The following is a 22,476-nucleotide window of genomic DNA, read 5'->3' as shown; positions in this document are numbered from 1 at the left end:
TCAGGGCAGGTTTGGCTGGCTGGAGTGTTGTGGGGATCGAACTACAGCAACCTGAGGCTGACAGCTTTGTGGAAGCAGCCACTTAACGAACTGAGCTAGGGCCAGGCCCCCTAATGTATTAATTATTGAAACTGTGCTAGTAATCAGTTTTGATACTGTCTCATTGCTATTTGTTTCTCAATAAATTTTTTAAAAATCGTATGGTAAAGGATTTACTACAGAACTTGTCAAAAATTCTACCAAGTGGTTTCTAATACTAATCTTTTTTAGCTTGCAGAGAAATTAAAGAGATTTCCTAAATAATTCAAAGGTCAATCGAAATGATATTAAGAGTACATCATAACCTCATAGTACGGTTTACTTATATATCAAATATTCAGTCAAATTCAGTACTACAAACATGAATTTCATAAATATTAGCCTTAATAAATGTTTTTCACTGAGGAGTTACAATTACAAAACTTTAAACTTACCTAACCTCTGAGAAAATTCATAAAATTTCTTTAGTTTGCCTACTAACGGAACAACTGCACCCCAGGCCTTCTCTTGCAACTTTTCATCTGCTGGATGTTGGATTGCCTTCAAAATCCAAAGAATAAAAATAGTTAAGAGTTTAAACATAGAAATAATACCATTTTCACTTTAAAATATACAGGTTTTAGCACATGTAGGATGCCTTCTTAGTTCTTTGAAAGGAAACTTGAAAATTAGGCAATAAATGAAGATGACAACTCTGGGAACAGCTTAGCAGACAGCCAATGATTCAATTTCTATGGTCTGATCAAGATCTTAAGAAATCTAGCAAATGCTCAGAACCCTAATCAACCTCCAAAGTATCATTCAGAAACTGTAGCAATGCTTACTCTCTATACCTAAAATCCTCATCTGTATTTCAACTTTTCTCAGGTTTTCCTTGAAACTAGTAAACTAGTTTCAAGCTGAAGAGAGGTAAAAAAAAAAAAAAAACCCACAATGTGGAGAATTTTAATATAAACACAATTCTGTTTGATCTAAACCATTCTTACAAGCTATTAGGCAACCTCTTCTGAATACCAAGGGCTAGCCTAAATAAACATGTTCTTCCTTTCCATGAGAGACTGCCTTTATTGCAGAACATAATGCTTTGCTTTCTCTAACACTGTAAAGAAATTTAAACACACCATCTGAGGCTGCAGTTCACAAAGTAGAGGCCTGCTTATGGACACTATCAGAAATACTAACATGTTTAGATTTTCCCATCACAGCTGACGCTATACCAAAAAAAAAAAAAAAAAAAAAAAAAAAAACCAAGAGAAACTAAACCTAGTTAGAGTTAAAAGGGTGCTTTAAGTAAATATGCTACAAATCAAATAAACGGGCTATGAACTGTTTATATATGATTATTCCCAAATTTTCTTTTTTTAATAAAAATACTTGAATGTGTAAGCCTAATAGTTTGAAGTCAATTTTACATGACTACCTAAAAATATTAAAGAAAATCTAACATCACACCATGTAACACTAACATGTCAGTCTTTGATGTTATATTAAAAAAGCCATCCAGCCTCAAGTCCAGACTTACTGTTTTATATTGAGTGCTATAAATTTGTTTTACTTATTATTAAAGAAATAAACTGGTGAAAATTAAAATATCATTCATTCCTTGTGAGGAGCCCTTGTAACTTTCTTTGCAAGTGGTCTAGAAATGACTTGCTAAGCATCAATTCATTCACACAATATGAAAATGAAAATGCTCCAATGAATAGAACATCATTCATTATTCCAAGTACCAGAATGTGTAGACAGCCATTCTACAGCACCACTTGCATGGAGATTACCTTCATAAGCCAACTAAAAATTGACAGGCATGTGCACTTACTAGCAAAAGCTGAGCAATTTTCCTAACGACTATTCTTTTTCATGGGGAGAATGGTTTTTCACTCTCCTCAGCCTTGCTAATTAAATGGTAACATTAAAGTCAATATTGGGGCCAGGGAAACAGCTCCGTGGCACAAGTGCCTGCCTGGCAAGTGCAAGGTCCTGAGTTCAATTCCTGATTAAAAAAAAAAAATCAATATTGATGACAGTTATGAAAATTATATCAGTTCTTTGGATATGTGGCATATATTCAGCTTTTATATGCAACTTAATTTCAGCTGATATTCATAAGCCTTGTCTATTTTATACTATTAAACTTAACAACATTCATCTCAATGAAAATTTCTTCAAATGTTCAAATTGTTAACATATTTGTCCCTCATTTATAGATTATAAAAAATATTTATGCACAGCAATTTTTTATAAAGGCTTATTTTATCAGTAATATTACTAAAACTTATTTTAAAGTAAAGCTTATATATACTTTACCTACTTTCCTGTCCTTAATTTCTTTAAAAAATTTCTACCACTGAACTATAATCTCTAGACCTTTTAAAATTTTAAGAAAGGAAACTGCCCAGCTTGGGCTGGAATTGCAATCCTTCTGCCTCAGCCTCCCGAGCAGCTGGAGTTATCAGCATGTGCCACCACACTCGGCCCCTTTGCCTTACACTAAACATCCGAGAAGCCATCAAATCTCTTTTTTATCAGTTATTTACTTATTGGCACAAGGTCTCATTATATAGCTCAGACTAGTAGTGATGCTCCTGGCTCAGTCTCCCCAGTGCTGGGATCATAGGCTTGTACCACCAAGCTCCGTTTGGTGGCTGGCACAGCATGGCTGGGGTTCTGGGGCCCGCATAGCACACAGTACTGGGGATAGAATCTGGGTCCGTGTGCTCGCCAGACAGGAACTTAAGACCTCCAAGCTATCTCCTCAGTCCCCCATCACATCTCTTGAACTACCACCTTCTAGAGTCTCCACCGTAGGGTCAGCCAGACAGCTCAGTGGATTAAAGCGCCTGCTTAGGCAGACTCAGGGACCGGGGTTCGATCCCCACTATGTCCTGCTGGCCCCATCCCCAGGGCATGCTGAGACGGCAACTGAGACTAGGCGTGGCACGATGGTGCACACCTGTAATCCCAGCGCTTGGGGGGCTGAAAACAGGAGGATCACTACAAGTCTGGTCTGTGTAGTGAGATCCTGTATTAAATACATATTAAATAAATAAATTAGAGTCTGTATGTTACTCTGACTTCTCTGGTATTCCATAACTCAGAAAAGAAAACCAAGCTGATTAGGGGTGATAACCCTATGCACTGGTTGCTGATGACCTCTGTGCTATTTATTACTGACAATAAGAGAATAGAGAGCAGATAAACAAAATGGGAGTGCTCCCATTAGGAAATGCAGGGATATAAAAAGACGAAATTCCAAAAGCTCGGGAACTTGAGTATTACAGGACAACTAAATAAGTCTGTGTTGAGGGAAGACCCCAGAAAGAGGACAGCAAACATAATTAAGAGTAATTTATACACTAATGTTCCAGAATAAGATGGAGAGTTAAGGTACTGGATATTGGCTTTAGTAAAAGCAGAGGAAAAACAGCTTCGGAAAATTACAAGAATGGAAGAGTAGTGGGCTGGAAACCTGGATAAACTCAGAGGTTTGGAGAAAAAAGCAGAAGGAGATCAAACCACACACTTTCCTTGTGGTGAGAGTCACTGGAGAGAAGGAGGTGAAGGTAGAGAAAAAGTGAGTGATTCCCACTTTCTCCTAACAAGCTTCACAGTAGAAAAACAGACTGACAAAACAAAACCATGGGAAGTTAAGCTCTGCTCCCCCTTTCCTAACAATAAAAAGTATAATTGTTCCCCACAGAAAATGTCAATTTCAAGTGTAAGAGTAACCAATAAATATAAGTAAATAAACCTTTAATATAAAGTACATATGTATGAAGGGTTCTTTTTACCCTTATATCACTGCAACCACTTATAAAAAGAAATCAACTGATATTCCTTCAAATATACTTGACACGAAATGGAAAATTCTAAAGTTCAGAAAACAATAAAAATTAAAAGCAAGTGAGACAGTTTTAGCCTCCTAAAAGGCTCCTAATTGTGCTTTACCTCTCGTATTTCATGGCCAGCTCCTCTGTAGGACTGTAAATCCTCCAAGATGCCTTCAGCATCTTTCAATACTACATTCACCTGGTTATAAATTTCCTTCTCAGACTCTGTAGGCTGGGCATCTAAACAGCAGGGAAGCACAAGAAAATTTACAGTAACATGAATTTTTAAAAACATATATATAACTCTAAGCCATTCACAATCCAAATTTCCACCAAAGAGTTACATTTTACTCAGTGTCAACTTTGATACATTTTCCAAAATTAGCCTCAAGTTTATAAAATTACAGAAGAAAAAAACTAGCAGTTGGTACTATTTAACATTTAATTAGGTTCTAAATCATTACCTGGCACAATAAACCAATCTGAGAACTATAATTAAAAAATATAATTCTGTTATCTATATTGATCAATTTTACATCACATTTATTACTACACTAGTGACTAAATGCATAAGTAATGAGCAATTGTAATACAACAGAAATGAAAACCTACTAAAACTTTGTTGATCTACAGTTTTAAATTGACATGATTGTCCTATATTTTACTTTTAAGTAGGCTTTAGTACAGAAAAAAGTAACAACTTCTCAAAAGTATTTTTAGATGCTCCCCTTTCCTAGAGACCACTTTAAATTATCTTGGCAAGTATGATCAGATAAGTTAAAGGGAAGATACTGTATATACAAGTAAGACAAAATCAAGGTAGTATTACCAAATTTCTTTGCTAATGAACACAAGGCCAAGAGTTCTATGCAGAGGAGTCTGTGACAGTTACTAAACTGCTCCAGAACTCTTCACTTTATATTACAAGATAATTACAGAAATACAAAAGCAAAAATTGAGTTCCTACACACTTGGTTCTGAGACAAAAATGAAGGAAAAATTGGTTAGAATGAGGGACATGAACATAGCCATCTTCACCACCTGTGGTATATGCCACAAAACGTGTTGAAGGATGATGAAATCTGGATTTCTTTATTAGACTTGAGGTAACAGAAGTCCTATTTTTACTAACAGTCATTTGTTTTTCTAAGGACAAATGTTTTCAATCTTTTTTTTCTTTAAAAACAGTATGGCTCCACAAGGAAAGTTTTTCATAATTTCCAACTACACCATATTTGACACTGCAGGTAAGGAAGGCATAATGCACTTAAAATGATAAACATTATGATTGTATTAGAGCAGAATTATGTTAGCAAGATTCTTCCATGCTAAAATTTTCTCTTATGGGGGAAGGAGGCAGTATTTATAGCCGAATTAAGAATATTTCTGGCAAATCTCAGGGTCTACCAAGTATGTAAAACTACTATTTAGACTTTCTGTCTGTATCCACTTCACCTTCCTGCAAACAGAAAATAATCTATTTACTCCTTTCCTTGAAAAATTAGAAGAAACATTTTATATATGAAACTAGGAGTTAAAGATGTCATGAAACTATTTTGCACTTGGGGGAAGCCATACTTCAATTCTATCTATGGAGCCTGCCAGCTAGTCAAAAACAAAACATGTTTCAAATTGTATCAAATTTAAAGTTCAACATACATAATTCAGTACTACAGCAATAATAAAGTGACAACTATGTGCAAAGCGAACTTTAAAAATTTGTGTTTATCAATGTTTTTCAAATTTCTTTTCAGAAAATACATTAAAAATTCTATGAGAAAATAATTATACAAAAAGAGCCAAGTGGTATATTAAAAGACTTGTGTTCAAAGTGATAAGGACATGCTGTGGGAGAAACACTGATATTGCAGCTAAAGGACTGGATTTTTTATAAATCAGTCTGCCACTTAACAGTACCACTTTTTTTTCACATTTTATCCAGACCATATTTTCCCAAGGAATACTTAAGACACACAAAAATAAGCACACCCATAACTTTTATACTTACACCAGATGCAGCAGAAAAAAAATGCTTTTTACATGCACAAGTGACAGTTTTATACTCTTCCATATGGAATTGTGGAACTACAGACATAACATCAATAATAGACACATATTATACTTTGAATTCATGAAGTGGGAATTCATGACAAAGGACAATATTTTAACCTATTATGTATCAGAGGCCCTTGTGAAGTTTGAAAATACTAAAATATGAATTTTTGGTATGGTGACTAACTGTTAACACAAAAATGATGCTGAGACTTACATATAAAAGAAACATTATCAAGCAGACTTAAATAGACCTTGTAAGTAGTTAATGGCTAATAAAGGCTTAATAAGTAACAAGAAATTTAAAAATAAAGGGGAAGATTCATGTTTCCCTTAAGGACGGAAAAACCACCCAGCACCACATTGATTCAATATTTTTAAACTGCTATGGGAAAGTCACATTTATAATTTTGAAAGCTGCTGAAGACTGCTGTAGAAATGAAGACAAACAGAAAATAGCAGACAAGTAAGCACTAATTTAATGAAAGCGAGACATGCAAAGGGCCATAGTACCAAGGAAGGAAAAAGATTGTAAAATAAAAGTCTTTTTTCTTTTCAAAAATCGGTATATAATATAATGTAACCAAGACTTGTCACTTTGATTTTTTTTGGAGCAAGAAATGCCTTACTGTTTCAAGAAAAAGGTACCATTTAGCCTGCTAACAAAATTCCAAAATAATATGATTTACTATTTTTTACTCAGGCTTAGTTTTCAAAACTGTTCCAGGATGTTACAGCATGTTTCAGTTGCTCTTTAAGCTTTTGAAGATAAAATTGCATGTTTTCATAATTTCACACTGATTTCCTACAGAGTATATAAAAACTATTAAAAATCAAAGTTATTATAATAAAAAATTAAGAAACTACTTATGAAAGGAAAAAATTAAAATCAAATGAGTATAAAAATAACTACAGCAAGGTGGCCCATGCCTATAATCCCAGCACTCAGGAGGCTGAAGCAGAAAGATGATCTTGAGTTCAAGGCCAGCCAAGACTACATAAGCAAGTTCGAGACCAACCTGCACTATACAGTGAGACCCTGTCTCAAAAAATAATTATAATAACAATTATAGTAAGATGTTTTTCTGCTTTAACCTTTCATTCCTTCAATGAATATTTATAATATATGTCCATGTGTTTCATAAAAGCAGGGGCCAGAATGCCTAAATATTATTGGTATAGTATGTAAACTCAGTATTTGGTGAATTTTCTATAATAATTACATTTTGACTGAATGAGAAAGCAAACAAATAGGCCTCCAGCATGAATTGAAGGAAGCTACTAGGCATTGTGATCTCTGAACAATATAATCCCACATAATTGCATTTTTTAAAAAGTGCAATGCCAACGGAATAAAGCACATGTAGGGCAAAAGCAATTTAAAGTATGCAAGAGATAAATTCTTTTTAAAGTCAGACTAAAGAGTGTGTACCAGTATTCTTAAATGAAGGTAGGAAACAGGCAACACAAAAAGACATGAGGAAAAAGTGTAGAAGTCAACATAGTGGCACTGTTTAACAAAGAATCAGAGAAAGCAGTTTTTTTCTTTTATACATGATCACCTCTATTCTCTATTTTGATCTACCTTGATGTAAGTAAGTTAACTTTAGAAAATACTGACCGTCTACCATTTAGAAAGCATTTTACTAAGGCTGAGAAGGGACACAAAAACAAAAATCCTCTTCTCCCATGAAGCAGAATTTAGTTGAGTTAGTAGATGTAGTAGTTATCCAAACTAAAGATGTCATTAAAATGAACCAAAAATTAACAATGTTGTTCTTTAGAACCAGGATATTCCAGGGAGGAAGAGAGATTATTAGACGATACAGGTTCCATTCAATGTTTATTAAACAAAACTAAACTAAAACCCTATCCCCTATCCATAGATGTAACTGATGGAACTGCTGGCCCTAAAGGACATTATATTTCACAAAACTTGAAATGACATTTTATGCCTGAAGAAGGTGAGGCTTCTTTACAGTGTCCTTCATTAAATTAGCTTGAAATATTCTAATTCACACTCTAACTTGAACGTCACCATCAGAATTCTTTCATGATGATGTCCAATCCATTCTCTTCAGTTACTACCTTCTGATCAGTATTTCTGAACGTAAATTATGTTAATAAAATTATGGGTCTGCATTTGTATCTACTCAACTAAGAACTCCCATAAGCAGGGCTGTGTCTCATTACCTTTGTATCCCAGCATTGACTGGCTGGTAAACAGGAGGCAATTGTGCATTAAGCTGAAGGAAAAACAGAATGCGGACAGTACAGGACAAGGGGGTAATGACTTTCTTTAAAGACAGTCATCATTTTGTGAGCCACAAATTACATTTAAATCATGTTTCAAATACATCGGAATATTGAATTTGAATACAACCCAGTGCAAAAAACCTCAAGTGTATCTGACAGGAATTATTTCCATATTGCCCAATCACAAAGACATGCTGGGCTAGAGTTAACCAATTATAATAATGGTTGTAACTCAATTATGCTGGTGACCTGTACATCACTTCAAATCTAGAAATAAGCAACACAGTATTAACTACTGAATTTAATAAAAATAATTTGGCTTTATTTTACATAATAACCAGGAGCTAGCAATCCAATTGTTTTGACAATTTTGAGTCTTGCATAAAATAGTTTAAGGGAGGACCACCTGATGGGCCAAAATCTCTGTAATAGCCTAACGATAAGGTAAGGTTTCACAAGCATGTATTTTCCAAAAGAAGAAAAATATGCAAATATGTAAGACAAAAAAAGAAAACACCAATGTCAGAATGAAAAGAAAACATACTTAAAAATATAAAGAAGTAACAATGAGCAAGCACAATGTCTTTGTTAAATTTCATTTACAGTATACTAGGAAGGTCAAACCAAACATTCTATACTGGCTAACAGAGGCAAAAAGTCATTTTAAAATTTATGCCAGGCTTGGTAATGCATGCATGTAATCCCAGCAATCAGATGGTTTATATAAGGGATCACTGTAAGTCTGAGGCCAGCCTGGGCTACACAGTTAAATTAAAAGCTATGAATTATATAGAGAACTCCTGTCCAAAAAAAAAACAAAGACAAAAAAACAAACAAGCAAAAAAACCAGCTGGGTATCATGGCACAGGCCTGGAATCCCAGTACTTGGGAGGCCAAGAAAGGAGGATGGTCTTGAGTTCGAAACCAGCCTGGGCTACATAGTGAGTTCAAGCCTGCCTGAGATATGTAGGGAGACCGTGTCTCAAAAAAGAAAATACACCTGGCAAATATAAAGGGCTAAGTTCAATCCCTGGTTCCACCAAAAAAAAAAAAAAAAAAAAAAAAAGGAAAAGGAAAAGAACAAAAAAGTTGTGAAGTAAACACCCTGCATGTAATTCTAAAATTATTATTATTATTGTCAGCAATTTGAATCTCCTCCTGCCACTAAGTTAAATTTTAAGGGTAACAATCCAAACACCCAAAGACTGGAAAGTCAAGACCAAATAACCTTTCTAACAGTACATGTAACAGTACAGTCTATGCTTCCCACTTGACCACAACATAATGTTGGTTTTATAAAAAGATCAAGTGCCAAGTCTTGAACAAGATCTTGACTGTATCAGAGCCAAGATTCTGCAAATTTAAGAAATTTGGGATGAAGAAAAAGGAGACAGAAAAGAAGAAAAGTATACAAGACCAAGTGTGAAACAAATGCAAATAAACTAAAATACAGCTTTTACGGTAAAGTCGCCTCATCTGAAAGAAGAATCTTCAAGTCAGCAATCTGCTCAACGTCCTCAAGCTGATTAAAATTCATGCTAAACATGCACTTAAAAATAGCACTGTTAAATTGTTGAGAAGGGTCAAGAAAACTAACTTTTTTTAATACCATTCCCCCAATTCAACAACTTAATATGGTCCTGATAATTATATCACCACTCTTTACTAGCCTGCACACAGTATTCAAACTGTAACAGATCATCCATAGAAATGTAAAAGTAGAAAAATATCAGAGACCACAAAGTATTCTATAAAAAGGAGACAGACCATATAAATTGAACTGTTCTAGTTTAAAGAAAATATATATATGTATATATATATATGATTCATAAAACAATGAATTGTACACAATTATAAAAACTAAATTAAAGGTGGGAAAGACAATGACTGCTGGGGACTTATTTTAATGAGAGATGGTTTGTTTTCTAAAGTCAGAAAAGTCTTAAATTTTAAGTATATAAAAATCTGTTCAAATGCATTAACCTCTGGTAGAAATGTAAAGAGAATCATATTAAAATCCTAAAAGCTATCTCTTCACCCATTCCTAACAATTTTCTGATAATCAGTTAAAATAGCAACATTCGCATTAAAACACCAATTTAATATCATTTTTCTCAGTTTTGACAACCAGACAAGCTAAAGCAATACAGACAGCCAAAAAAAGCAAGAGCTCTGCAGCATGCACTGAGGTCAATGACACTTACCTGCCACTCTCAGACCATATTACAATAGGTCATGCAACATGAAACAAACAGAAGGCAAATTACTTAAAGGTCTGTGAACCTATTATTTTTCTTTTTATTTACAGTTAGAAAAAAAAAAGAATTCCTGAAATAAATACATGAAGTCAACTTTAACTTTTAAATTAACTTCCAAGACTGAATAATTTAGGTTCACACTTACCTTTTAATATTATGCCCAAATTACTGAGCTCTGAATAGCCTTCATGAACAGATTTGTGTTTAAAATACTTGTATATGCATATTAAGTAGTAGGAACGTAATCATTTTTTCTCAACTGCTATATAATTTTTCCCAAATATGTCTTCCATTAATAAATCTTGAGGTAGTATTTTCCTTTCCACCAAAATTTTTGCATTAAAATGTTTTCATTATAGATATCAAATTATACCATAATCTCCAATTAAGAGATATAAAATCTCTTATAAAAATTCAAAGGCATCGCCATAATTTAATCTATAAAATACGACTTCCAGTTCTAGAAGGCACCAGAAATTTCTCTCAAACAATTCATAGCTCAGTCATGCAAAGCAGTTAAAAAGATGGCGAAGTGAAAACATTCATTTAGTGCAAGACAGACGCAGTCTACTGCAGGCAAAGAGAAATAGATATAAAATCATCTTCTCACTTTCAAAATCAAGGAAAAAATTTGGCCCCTGCTCAAGGTCTGTGCATGTCAAAACTTTAAGAAGATTCCCCATGTTAAGGTACCTGTCAAGACAAGAATGAGAAAAGAGAAAATATCCCTTTATAAAAAAGAACATCTCAATTTTATTTAAAAAAAAAAAAAAGTAACAGGGAAAATGTTCATTAGGCCATGAATTCATCCTTCGGGTTACCCAGACTGTGCTCTGGTAGACAGCAACCGGGTTTTCAAGGTGTTGATATGTAGGACCTAGAGGTGAAATGTGGTTTTTCCTCTATACAATGGCACAACTCTTGCTCTAATTCTTCTCAAAATTCTCCCAAGACAAGTTTCATTAATGGCCTTATAATGAAAAATTCTTTAAGTATTCCAATAGTGCTAGTATTCTGAAAAAGAAATTTCTCATCAAGAATTATTCACATTTGATTTTGTTAGTATAGCATTGAAACATTTTTCAAAGCCAAATATTAAAAGGTTTGGCCAAAGCTCACCTTTGTATCTCCTTTAAAAATAGCAGAATATAAAAAAATTACTTCCTATACGTAATTAAACAGTATATTTTTAACAAAATTTGGATCATCAATAATTTGTGAAGGTTATTTAAAGTGTTGGTTTCAGATATGCAGCACAATTTTTAAAAAAAACTATTGTAAGATTATAAGCAAATGGACTGTTTGGCATAGTCACTAAAGCATACTATTAGAATGTTCATCATAAGGCTACTTGCTTCATGGACTAATGAAAGGACAGCACTGGCTACAGACTCAACATGATTTTAGCAAATGAAAAAAAAAAGAATTATACATATGATGGTGATGTTTGCCTACAATTAAGAAAAATATCATGCAACCTTTATTTGATCCCCATGTTTAATCAACAATTATTCTGGCTGGCCTTCACCGTGGTGTAAATATAATTCATCTTTCACCTTTACCATTATGCACCAGCTGTGAAGGGCTAAAGAGACTTACTTTCAAAGTCCAAGAAAAAATGTGCTGCATTGTGGTCTATGTCCCTGGTTAGCACCTTAATGAGATTACCCATGCCAGCAAACCTAAAAATAAAAATGGCAACATCATTTAGTTCCAGTAAAAAATTTTATGCAGAGGCCTGGGATTTGGCAAAGGCTGGCTTGCTCATAATTACCAACAGGTGCAGGTTTATATGCTTCTGGCATTAAAAATTTGGAACAACAAAAGTACATTTGCCTGAATTTATAGTTCCTGTCCCTCTTTTTCCACATGTCAAAAAAAAATTACACAAAGCAAGATGAGAAAAAAAGATCATATTTTTACATAGAACTTGCAATATTTGCATTTGAGTAATACCTACATTAATGTTGCTACTTAAAAATTTTAAGGTATATCTCCTCAATTAAAATTAAAACCAAAACTAGATTTTTCAGTTAAGTAAATATAGAGACCATTACTTTTAAATTAATAGGGATATTTTCCTTCTTGCTAAACAAAATCCTATTGGAAATACAAACAAAATAGTATTCAAACCATATTTAACCATTAAAGTAAAAAGAATTGATTCATTAATGATCCATTTAAAAAGTTACCACACAAGCCCCAACATTTCTTATACTTTCCATTTAATTAAACATTTATCACTTAATTCTTCAACTGATTATCAACTATATATAACTAGGTGGTATGTGCTTTAAACAAGTACACAAGGAAATTACAACTAAGTTTACAGAAGGGAAAAATGTAAAACTAAAGCATCAGCATAAAGGTGGTGTCCCAGGAACTCAGGAAACCAGGTCTGCACCTGGGGGCTGGAGTGACAACAGGGAGGGCAAACGATGGTATCAAGGCTGCCCATATGTTCCCTTCCTCCCTCTGCAGTACTTTTTCTCCAAGACTGAACTGCCAGCATATGTAAATACAGCAAAGCATCAAAGCAGCAATATTCTTACTAATAAAAAACACCCTGTCACTCACCTCCATTACAAGAAATCTGAAAGGAACTAACCCTGGGGGTCTCCCACATGGTCCCTGGTCCCAGAAATAGCTCGTGTTCTTGTCAATTTCTCAGATACACATATGAGACAACTTCTTGCTTACAAATAGAAGTCAGATGGATGGAACATATTTCTCATATAAAGGAATCTGATTTACTCACAAGTATGAGTATTTACTGAGTGGTCCTCTGAGTAAAGAATACCTATGTCTGATAGTATTTTCACAGTATGATTCTGTACAATGTTTTGCCTAAGTGGATCAACAGATAATTCAACGGATTAGCTGAAATATTTAAGATTTTATTATGAATATCTTATAACACTGTAAAAGTATAATGCTGAGCTTTTATATTTCAGGAAAAGATTATTTTTCCTAAATTATCACATTTAAATTATCTCAAATTGGTTACTAGATTTATTCATTAGATTTCTGAAGGAACCATTTGGAAATAGTATTTCATAGCATTAATTTTCAAAAACTTTCACATATATACAAGGAGTATATTTCCAAACACATATATTCTCTTACTAACAAGAACTGAAACCAGATATACAAAGAATTATTGAGCAGTAGCAAACTGCCCACTGTAGACAGAAAATACATCATAAAAAAGAACTATAATCTGTTTTTAACAGAAAAAAAGGCATATATCACTTACTGTAAAAAGTTTACATTAGCAAACCAGAACTCCAAGTCTAACTTCCTGGGCCTTTCACTTTAAGGATAACTGTTAACTTCTCTGGGATTCATTTCTTGATCGGTACAACAAACCCGGTGTCTGATATGCATAAAGCATTAACATATGACACTTTATAATAAAAAATCATACAATCACTCTTTTAAAAAAATAGCTCTTTTAAAACACAAAAAAGTTTTCAACTTATCAATGAGTTTTAATGCTCTAAAGGAGAACCCAAGATAGCCCCATAGTTAGCCCACATATTTTGTTTTGGCCTTTTTTTTTTTAATGTTGTGTATTTAGTACAGGTTCTGACTACGCAGCTCACTATGCAGTGATCCTCCTGATTTCAGCCTCCCCAGAGCTGGGACTATAGGCATGTGCCACCCCCGCCCCCAGTCTCGGTGGGCTGCTCAGCGTGGCATGACTAGGGATTGAACCCTAGTCCCTGTGCTTGCCTAGGCAGGTGCTTACTTAGTCCACTGAGCTATCTCTCCAGCTCTTAACCCATTTACTTTAAGGATACTACTGAAATGTCCCACAAGTAGTCCTCTGAACAGAAGACTATCATCAGGGTCAGGAAGGTGAAAAGGCACAGATTAGGGTTCTATACCTTTTTATGTGGGTGCCCACAATCGCCCTTCAGGAAAACGCTGGACCTGGCCAGATTCACTTGCCCATCCTCCCATTCACTTCTGCAAACTTCCTGCACTAGGTCAGTTGCTCTTTCTAGGCTCTCAGCCTTACATGGTTCTACATCCTCACTACTGCTTGAGAACGGTCCTGCCTATTCTCCACAAAGTCCTTGATTTACAATTTCTTGTCTTTTCATTCCAGGTACAGACATTTTGAAAATGAGTCAATTTATTCAGTATACTGTTTCTCATCTTTGGCACTATTAAAATTTGGGGCTGAAAATTCTTTGTCATGGGAGCCTCTTACGTTGTACAATATTTAGCAGCATCCTGGGCCTCAATCCACTAGATACGGTAGTAACTCTCACGCACAAGTTAGGACAACCAAAAATGTTTTTGCCAAATAGCTCCTGGAGGGGACTAAAGCACTGCTTAGGCAGGCACAGGGACTGGAATTTGATCCCCAGCATGCTGTGCCAGCCCCGTTCCCGGGGTGCACTGAGATGGTGACCGAGACTAGGCGTAGTGGTGCCCACCTGTAATCCCTGTGCTAGGAGGCTGAAAACAGGAGGATCACGACGTCAGATTGTGTCATAGGACCCATACTAAACACATTTTTTAAAAAAAGAATAAGAGGCCAGGGGTTCAATCCCCAGGTCTGCCGTGCTGGCACCACCCCCTGGGCACGCTGAGATGGCGACTGAGACTGGGCATGGTGGCGCATACCTGTAATCCCAGCTCTTGGGAGGCTGTAAACAGGCGGATCACTACTTGAGTCCTATCTACGCAGTGAGACCCTGCACACCCTGTAGACCCCTTCCTTAAAATAAATAAAAAATAAAAATAGCTCCTTGGGGCAAAATCACCACTCGTTGAGGACCATCTATCTAGCATAACTGCTCCCCAATGCAGAAATTCCCTCTACCATGTAGCACAGAGGACAGATGCAATGTAAGAAACCCCTATATCACTGGTCTCTTTGAATAACAATTCACAGAACTTTTCAAAGATCTGAAAAAAAATTCCTTTATAAACAGTGCCAATTCTATCTTTTATAAAGACAAAGAAAGAAAAAAAGCCCGGCCACATAGCTCAATGGACTGAAGTGCCCCCTCCTTAGGTAGGTACAGGGACTGGAGTTCGAGCACCAGCATGCTGTGCCAGCCCCGCCCCCAGGGCATGTGTGACTGAGACTGGGCACGGTGGTGGGCGCCTGTAATCCCAGCACTTGGGAGGCTGAAAACAAGAGAATCACTACGAGTCTCATCAGCGTAGTGAGACCCTAATAAGACCAAAAAAAAAAAAATTAAATTCATACCTCTGCCTTGCAACATTTTAATGACCAACCAACAATGAAAAAAAAGCCTTTCATCCTCTCATTGTGACTCATTTCAACTAATACAGTAGCTGTCAATTATGGTTGACATGGGGTCCGGGAGCGAGCTCAGTAGAATAAGCGCCCGCCTGGCAAGTGCAAGGGCCTGAGTTCAATCCCTGGTTCTGCCAAAAAAAAAAAAAAATATGGTAGACACTAGACCACTTGCGTTCAAAATCTAGCTTAGCCACTTCTAAGCTGTGCGACTTCAGTTAAGTTTCTAACTCTTCTATGACTCTCTCTTATCCTCTGTAAAACATGCATTAGTAACATCCACTGCCGAGAATACCTCAGATAAACTCAGTAAAAATATTAACCCAGGGCTGGAGAGATAGCTCCGTGGCACTAGCACCTGCCTGGCAAGTGCAAAGTTGAGTTGGAGCTCCCATACCAAAAAAAAAAAAGCACAACACTGTGTACTGTGACTGGAAGTTCATTTGCTACCACGTCCACTGTAGCTTCACAGTGACACGGCTTAATGAGAGAGCCATTCCCAGCAGAATGTGCAGAACACGAAGCCAAGGAACACGTGGCACTGCACTTAGGAGCCAGCAACCTGAAGTCACAGAAAGCACCCTGATGATGCTTTAACCTTCAATTTTACTTGTTCTGCAGTTCCAGGTGCCACTGCTCTTGGTGTAGCTGCTCGATTCTCTGTAAGACACCTTAGTTTCTTTAAACGCATATCCACTGAGCTGGATTTCTTTCACTTGCATTTAAAGAGCCCTAAATAAGATCTCTAAGTTTCAGATGAATGGATAAACCTAATCTGAGAAATACCGAAAGATGTATGTTAAATAGTTCATATAAAACTTAATCCAAAATACTACTTACTGATATATTTTAGAGGCACCATTTCTAAGTAAGTAATATATATAATTTTTAAAATAGATACTGGGGGCCAGGGAGATTACTCAGTAGAATAAGCGCTTCCCTGGCAAGCGCAAGGACCTGAGTTCAATCCCCAGTTCCGCAAAAAGGAAAAAAAAAAAAAAAAAGATACAGTTATTAGGTTGTTTTGGGTTTTTAAAAAATTTTGGGGTGAGGAACATATAGCTCAGCAGCACAAGCACTTACCTGGCAAAGCTCAAGGTCCTGAGTCAAATACCAAGAATTGAAAAAAATAAAATACTGGCCAGATAGCTCAGTGGATTAAAGTGTCTGCTTAGGCAGATCAGAGGTCAGGGGTTCAATCCCCAGCCTGCTGTGCCAGGCCTGCCCTTGGGGCATGCTGAGATGGTGACTCAGACTGGGCATGGTGGCAGGCGCCTGTAATCCCAGCACTTCGGAGGCTAAAAAACAGGAAGGATCACTACAAGTCTGATCTGTGTTGTGAGGCCCTGTAGACCCTGTACTAAAAATGCATTAAAAAAATATATATAATAAAATAGTTTTTTAGAGTTTTTGTTTGGTTTTTATTTTTTATTTTTTTTGGAACAGCTTCTTATTATGTAGTCCAGGCTTGTCTTCAACGCACTATGTAATCAAAGCTGGCCTCAAACTCATGGTGATCCTCCTGCCTCAATCTCTTCAGTGGCAGAATGCACCTCCATGTCTGGCTTCATAGTAAGTAATAAATATTATCAGTTAGAAAAACAGAATCTTATTATCTGAATTTAGGAAGAAAAAAATGTTTTTAGGGGGGAATTTTTTATGTACAGTTTCACTATGCAGTTTAGGATCTCCTTTAACTCACTTTGTAGCCTAGGCTGGCTTCAAACTCATAGCCCATCAAAAAGGGAAAACTGCTAAAGAATTTTCTTTCAAATAATTTTAATTGTAATCCTCAAATTTTAAATTTACTAAATAAAAAGATATTTAAAAATATAATAAACAGAAACCAGAAATAGTTTACTTCAAGAGCTTGTAATACTTATGGCAGAATTCTGTGTCTCTGAACTCTTACGTTAGATGTCTGTTTCCAAGTGAATAATTTATCTACAAAGGAACATACTATTTCTAGCCACTGGTCTATAAAGTGTATTTTTAAGCTAACAAAAAGTACTTAATTGGGGCTGGCAAGATAGCTCAGCAGTCTAAAGCATCTGCTTAGCAAACTTAGGCAGGCACAGGGGACTGCGGTTCATCCCTGGTATCACCTGCCACGCCAGCCCCACCCTCAGGCTGGGCTGAGTTGGCCCCCAAAAAAAACACTTAATAAATACATTAGATAGTTTTTCCACAAACTACTTGAAAAGAAGTTCCTTGGAGAGTACAATGCCAAAAGAAACAACTGTAGGCTACAATTATTGTCCTACTTCCTCTGTCTTTTAGGAACTTCAGAGATGTTGCCTCCTTAGGCTTTTCTCTACCAGCCTTCTCCAAAGTGGCTGCACCCAAAACCCATTCTACTCTATTACCCAATTTAGCTTCAGCACAATTAGCACATCTGAATTATACTACTTCTTTTGTGTCAGCTTTCCTCATTCTCAGCTTATAAACAAAGTAAATATTTGTGGGTGGGGAGTGAGACAACAGGAAAGGAAGGAAAGCTCATAAACACGTGAACCTTAGCAAGGCAATACTACCCGAGGGAGTCATTGCTTTTATGGAAAACCACCAACAATGAGTGCATATTCCCAGGACCACTCTACTACACATCTCCAGGACTACTCCCTATGTTCAAAAGAAGCCTCCTCAAGCCTCCAACAATCCAACCTCCCAGGCAAGAAGAAATGGCCTCAAGACATTTAATACACACACACACACACACACACACACACACACACACACACAGTGTATACATACTACTGTCTTTTCTACCATCCTGTCTTTATCCATAATCACACGCTCCACCTTCTGCACATATTCCTAGACAGAACCTTCCTCTGGACATTTCTTCCATTTGCTTTCATGTGCCCAAAGACTTCATGTCTCCTTTAAAGTTAGACTTGTTGAATTAACTGCTTGTAGTTTTGTCTGTCCACTTTTTCAACACTCTTTCTTCTTATGGTCTGATTTTTTCATCATTTCAAAAAACTGCCCCTGCCAAGGTCACTGAAATCTGCATCTACTTGAAATTAAAGGACAAGTCTTACTCTGAAATGTTCATTTTAAACCTTAGAGTTTGAAACATGGTAGTGGAGTGATGTAAATGGCTAGCAAAAGCATCATTTCCGCCAGCTTTTCCAATGTGACCGCATCGACCCAACATCCATGTTTTCTGTGAAGTAGACCGATCAGAAGAAACTTTAAGCATGCACCGTGTATTTCTATGATTGTACTTTAATAGCCCATCCACTTGGTCACATCTTCAGTGGGTACAAGCAGGTTTAAGATGAACACTTCCTCAGTGGTTGCAGAGAGAAATAAGTGTAAGCCAAAATAGCAGAAACTTTAAGAATTCAAATTATGCCAATCTCACTCTGCTTCTGAAAACATTCACGCACTATACCTTCAAACACTGCATGAAGTCTACTTATTGAACTGTTTTTATGAAACCATACTGTCAGAAAATGACAATAAAAGCAAACTGGCAGGTGAGAAAAGTATCTGTTTCTGTCTGGTAAGTCTTCCGCAGTAAGACAGTTAGGGGTCTAAGACTCTGGTCTAAGAACTCTCAGCAGCAGCAGAGCAGTTCCTGGTCTTTCAGAAGCCTGAGCCTCAGGCTTATGGGGTTCCTCCCTCAAACTCTTAAATTCTCCCTAGTCTTTCTCTTTTCCCTTATTCCTCCAGCTCTAGAAGCAACTGTTACTTCCTGCAGTTTTCATTAATAATTAAGTCACCTTAGCATCCTCTTTGGATCAGGTTTCCAATATTTCTATAAACCAAGTCAGCTATCAAAGCCCAACTTAAATGCCTGTTGGCTATTATGGCTTAGATGTAAAATGTCCAAGTCTCACCTTGGGAGGGAGAGTCTGACTGGAAGAGACAAAGTCATGAAAGCCTGTGAGCCAGTCAACCATGGACTGAATCCATAGAAACAGTGAAGGAAAATAAACTTTAAGTTTCAGGTGCTCAATATTCTGTCCCAGGGAAAAAAGCTAATGAAAACAGTGGCTTCTGCTTTCTTAGGTGAAATGTGAATAATATCAGAGAAATTCTAAAGGGCAGCTTAATTCTTTACCAACACTATCTAGCCAAGTGTTATCTGGTACTAGTGTAGTTATTAATAAAGTGACTGTGATTCTTTGTGAAATATAAAAGAGGAGACAGGTTAGCAGGACTAAAGTCTCAAATATGAACTCCCAGCAACCACTAAGATCACTGTATTTTACTCTCAATTACCTGAAATTAATAAACTACTTGTCTTAAATGTGATATGAAGAACTGAATAAAAATTAGGACTCCTGATTTCTCAACCTATCATAAAATGTACAACTTTAATGTTCACTTGTTAGACTAAATTTCTCACACTATAGCTGAGATGCTACATAGCATGATGTGATCTTTGCTATGCTGACATCTAGTGGATATACATAAGACTTTGTATTTTATTATTTTAAAAAGAAGAAAAAAACCGTATCTTCAAAACAGGCTAATAAGAAAGCAACAATAATTAAAACATAGCATATTATTATCTTCCTAAGTAGTTTCTCAGAGTACAAGATACAGGCATGAAATACTGTTCCAACAATACAACTTTTCTAGAGAAGAGAAGCTAGTTGTGTAACTAAATGAAAGCTTTTATTTCAGTTATTTTAAAATACTCATTAGGCTGCCAGTTCATGTACAATTAATACAATAAACTGAGAGATTAATACATGCAAGTGAACCACAACATTACAAGAGATTGTCATGGCATCTAAGTTTGAGTTAAAGATTATCTCAGTATAAAAACCGCTACATGTGCGCTTTTATCAGTTCTGTACAACAAATTCTTACATGAAAAAATCTAGTTCTAGATATTTATAAGTACTTAATATAGTTAAAGGTAAAAGCAGAAGTACAATACTTCACAAAAATAGCTTTTAAAAATTGATGGGAAATACTGTGCTTGGGTACAGAATTATGTACGCTAGAAAATTTCAGGTTAGCCACCATTCTTATGCTACATGCATTTCCAAATGTTGTGCAGATACTGGGCAAATGTGTCCTAATTTTATAATACCTAATTTCTAGATATTAAAGAGATTGCTGATGTACAGTAAAATGTGTTACAATTTACAGAAAAGCTGTTTTCTGAAAAGGACTTTGGGAAGGGAAACTGTAACATCACCTCTCAGTAACATATGTGCTTATATCAAATGTGATACTGCTAAAGAAATGAAGGACTCTAGGCCACAATGCTCCTACTTAGAAGACATGTTCAGATATTAACAATGCTACATGTGTGTAGTTTATTGAATACTCCCAAGTATGACAAACATAAGTCCACTATATGTGGAACATTCAGTCACTGTTAAGTGTTTTGAAGTGCACAAGGCATGTTAAAAAGTAGTGACAGTAAATAATATATCTTAGAAACAGCCATTTGCTATAATTAATAATAAAATACTAGGGTTGGCTAGATAGCTCAGCAGACTAAAAGCAACCTGCTTAGGCAGCACGCAGGGCCGGGGATTTGATCCCTGGTACCCCAAGCCATGCTGGCCCCAACCCTGGGGCACACTGGGACTGAAATTGAGACTGGGCATGGTGGCGCCTGCCTGTAATCCTAGCACTTGGAAGGCTAAAAGATCACAGTAAGATCACTATAAGTCCAATCTGTATAGTGAGACCCTGTACTAAATACATTAAAAATAAAATACTGTTTTTTAGAAATGGAATGAGAAAATACTTTTTTGAAGAGTACACATTATCCTATTTGTGCTGGTTCAGGCTGGTAGGAAGAGGACAAAGTGCAAAAGACTTTAAATAAATGTGTTTTCATGAAGACTGACCACACTCCTTATGTCTGTATACTTAACTCTGCTGGGACATAATTCTATATAAAGGACAAAGGAGTCCTAACGTACAGCATCAAGTCTTAAAAAGAATGATAGTATATAACAAAAGTGGAGTTATTAAATAAATGCTTTGTTAAAATTCATAGGAGACTTTTTTTTTTTTAATTGGCAGAACTGGGGATCAAACTCAGGCCCTTGTGCTTGCCAGGGAAGCACTTATTCTACTGAGCCATCTCCCCGGCACCTCATAGGAGACTTTTAAAAACTACTTAGAAAGTGAAATTGTTGAAAGTCCCCTCTAGGCATTATGAGTATGTGTATCAGTTTTTAGGTTGATAAAGAGAGAAACGGATAAATGCTCTAGGCCAGAGCGCTCCTTTGATTTTATTTCCCATTATTTAGAGACAAGGTCTTGCTATTAAGCTGGCCTCGACTTGCCACAATCCTCTTGCCTCAGCATCCTCAGTGTTGGGATTAGAGGTGTGTGCACCACCACACATGGCCAAAGTGATAAGATACTTTCATGTACAGCCTTAAGGTGTGCAATATATTCAATGCTACCATACATGCAGTAGGAAATATAAGTCCTTGTTGAAAACATCTATTCTTTCTACACATTCAAAATACACATAACTGAAAGTCAGGCATTTAAGTATTTTTGGTTACTTCACGTGGATGGCTTCATTCTGTGAGTGGAACTGTGTAAACTTCATGTCTCAGAGAGTATGTTAACTGTGCAGAGAGGAGGGGATATTCAGGACTCTTTGCCCATTAAATGAGTTCTGGTTGGCTAGCCATTGTTTTATATGTAGGCTGTTATTAATATTGCTGGAATACATCTTGATGCCCCCCCCAAAGTGAAAAGTAGTAAAAAATGTTCACTCTACATATACCCTTTGCTTGGTTTTTAGGAGAACTTTCTTCTG

At 36.1% G+C, this 22,476-nt stretch overlaps 1 protein-coding gene across 14 annotated transcripts in view; it reads right to left on the bottom strand.

Annotated features, from left to right (window-relative positions):
* Positions 1-22,476, bottom strand: part of Fam49b (family with sequence similarity 49 member B) — a 141,001-nt gene that overhangs the window by 29,264 nt on the left and 89,261 nt on the right. For 9 of the 14 annotated variants that reach the window (XM_023718802.1, XM_023718804.1, XM_023718797.1 and 6 more), the window contains 3 exons: positions 11,046-11,128; positions 3,988-4,109; positions 474-579 (listed from right to left, as the gene is read on the bottom strand). In XM_023718802.1, the coding sequence (XP_023574570.1) occupies positions 474-579; positions 3,988-4,109; positions 11,046-11,118 (301 nt within the window). In that variant the 5' untranslated portion in view covers positions 11,119-11,128. Of the gene's footprint in view, positions 1-473; positions 580-3,987; positions 4,110-11,045; positions 11,129-12,034; positions 12,120-22,476 lie in introns of those variants that run through there. The other 5 variants (XM_023718805.1, XM_023718806.1, XM_023718807.1 and 2 more) reach the window with 3 other exon arrangements.

This window comes from Octodon degus, unplaced genomic scaffold, assembly GCF_000260255.1.
Source record: "Octodon degus isolate 3935 unplaced genomic scaffold, OctDeg1.0 scaffold00062, whole genome shotgun sequence".
Lineage (NCBI taxonomy): Eukaryota > Metazoa > Chordata > Mammalia > Rodentia > Octodontidae > Octodon > Octodon degus.
The sequence above is the reverse complement of the archived record's forward strand: the minus strand, read 5'-3'. Positions and strand labels throughout refer to the sequence as shown.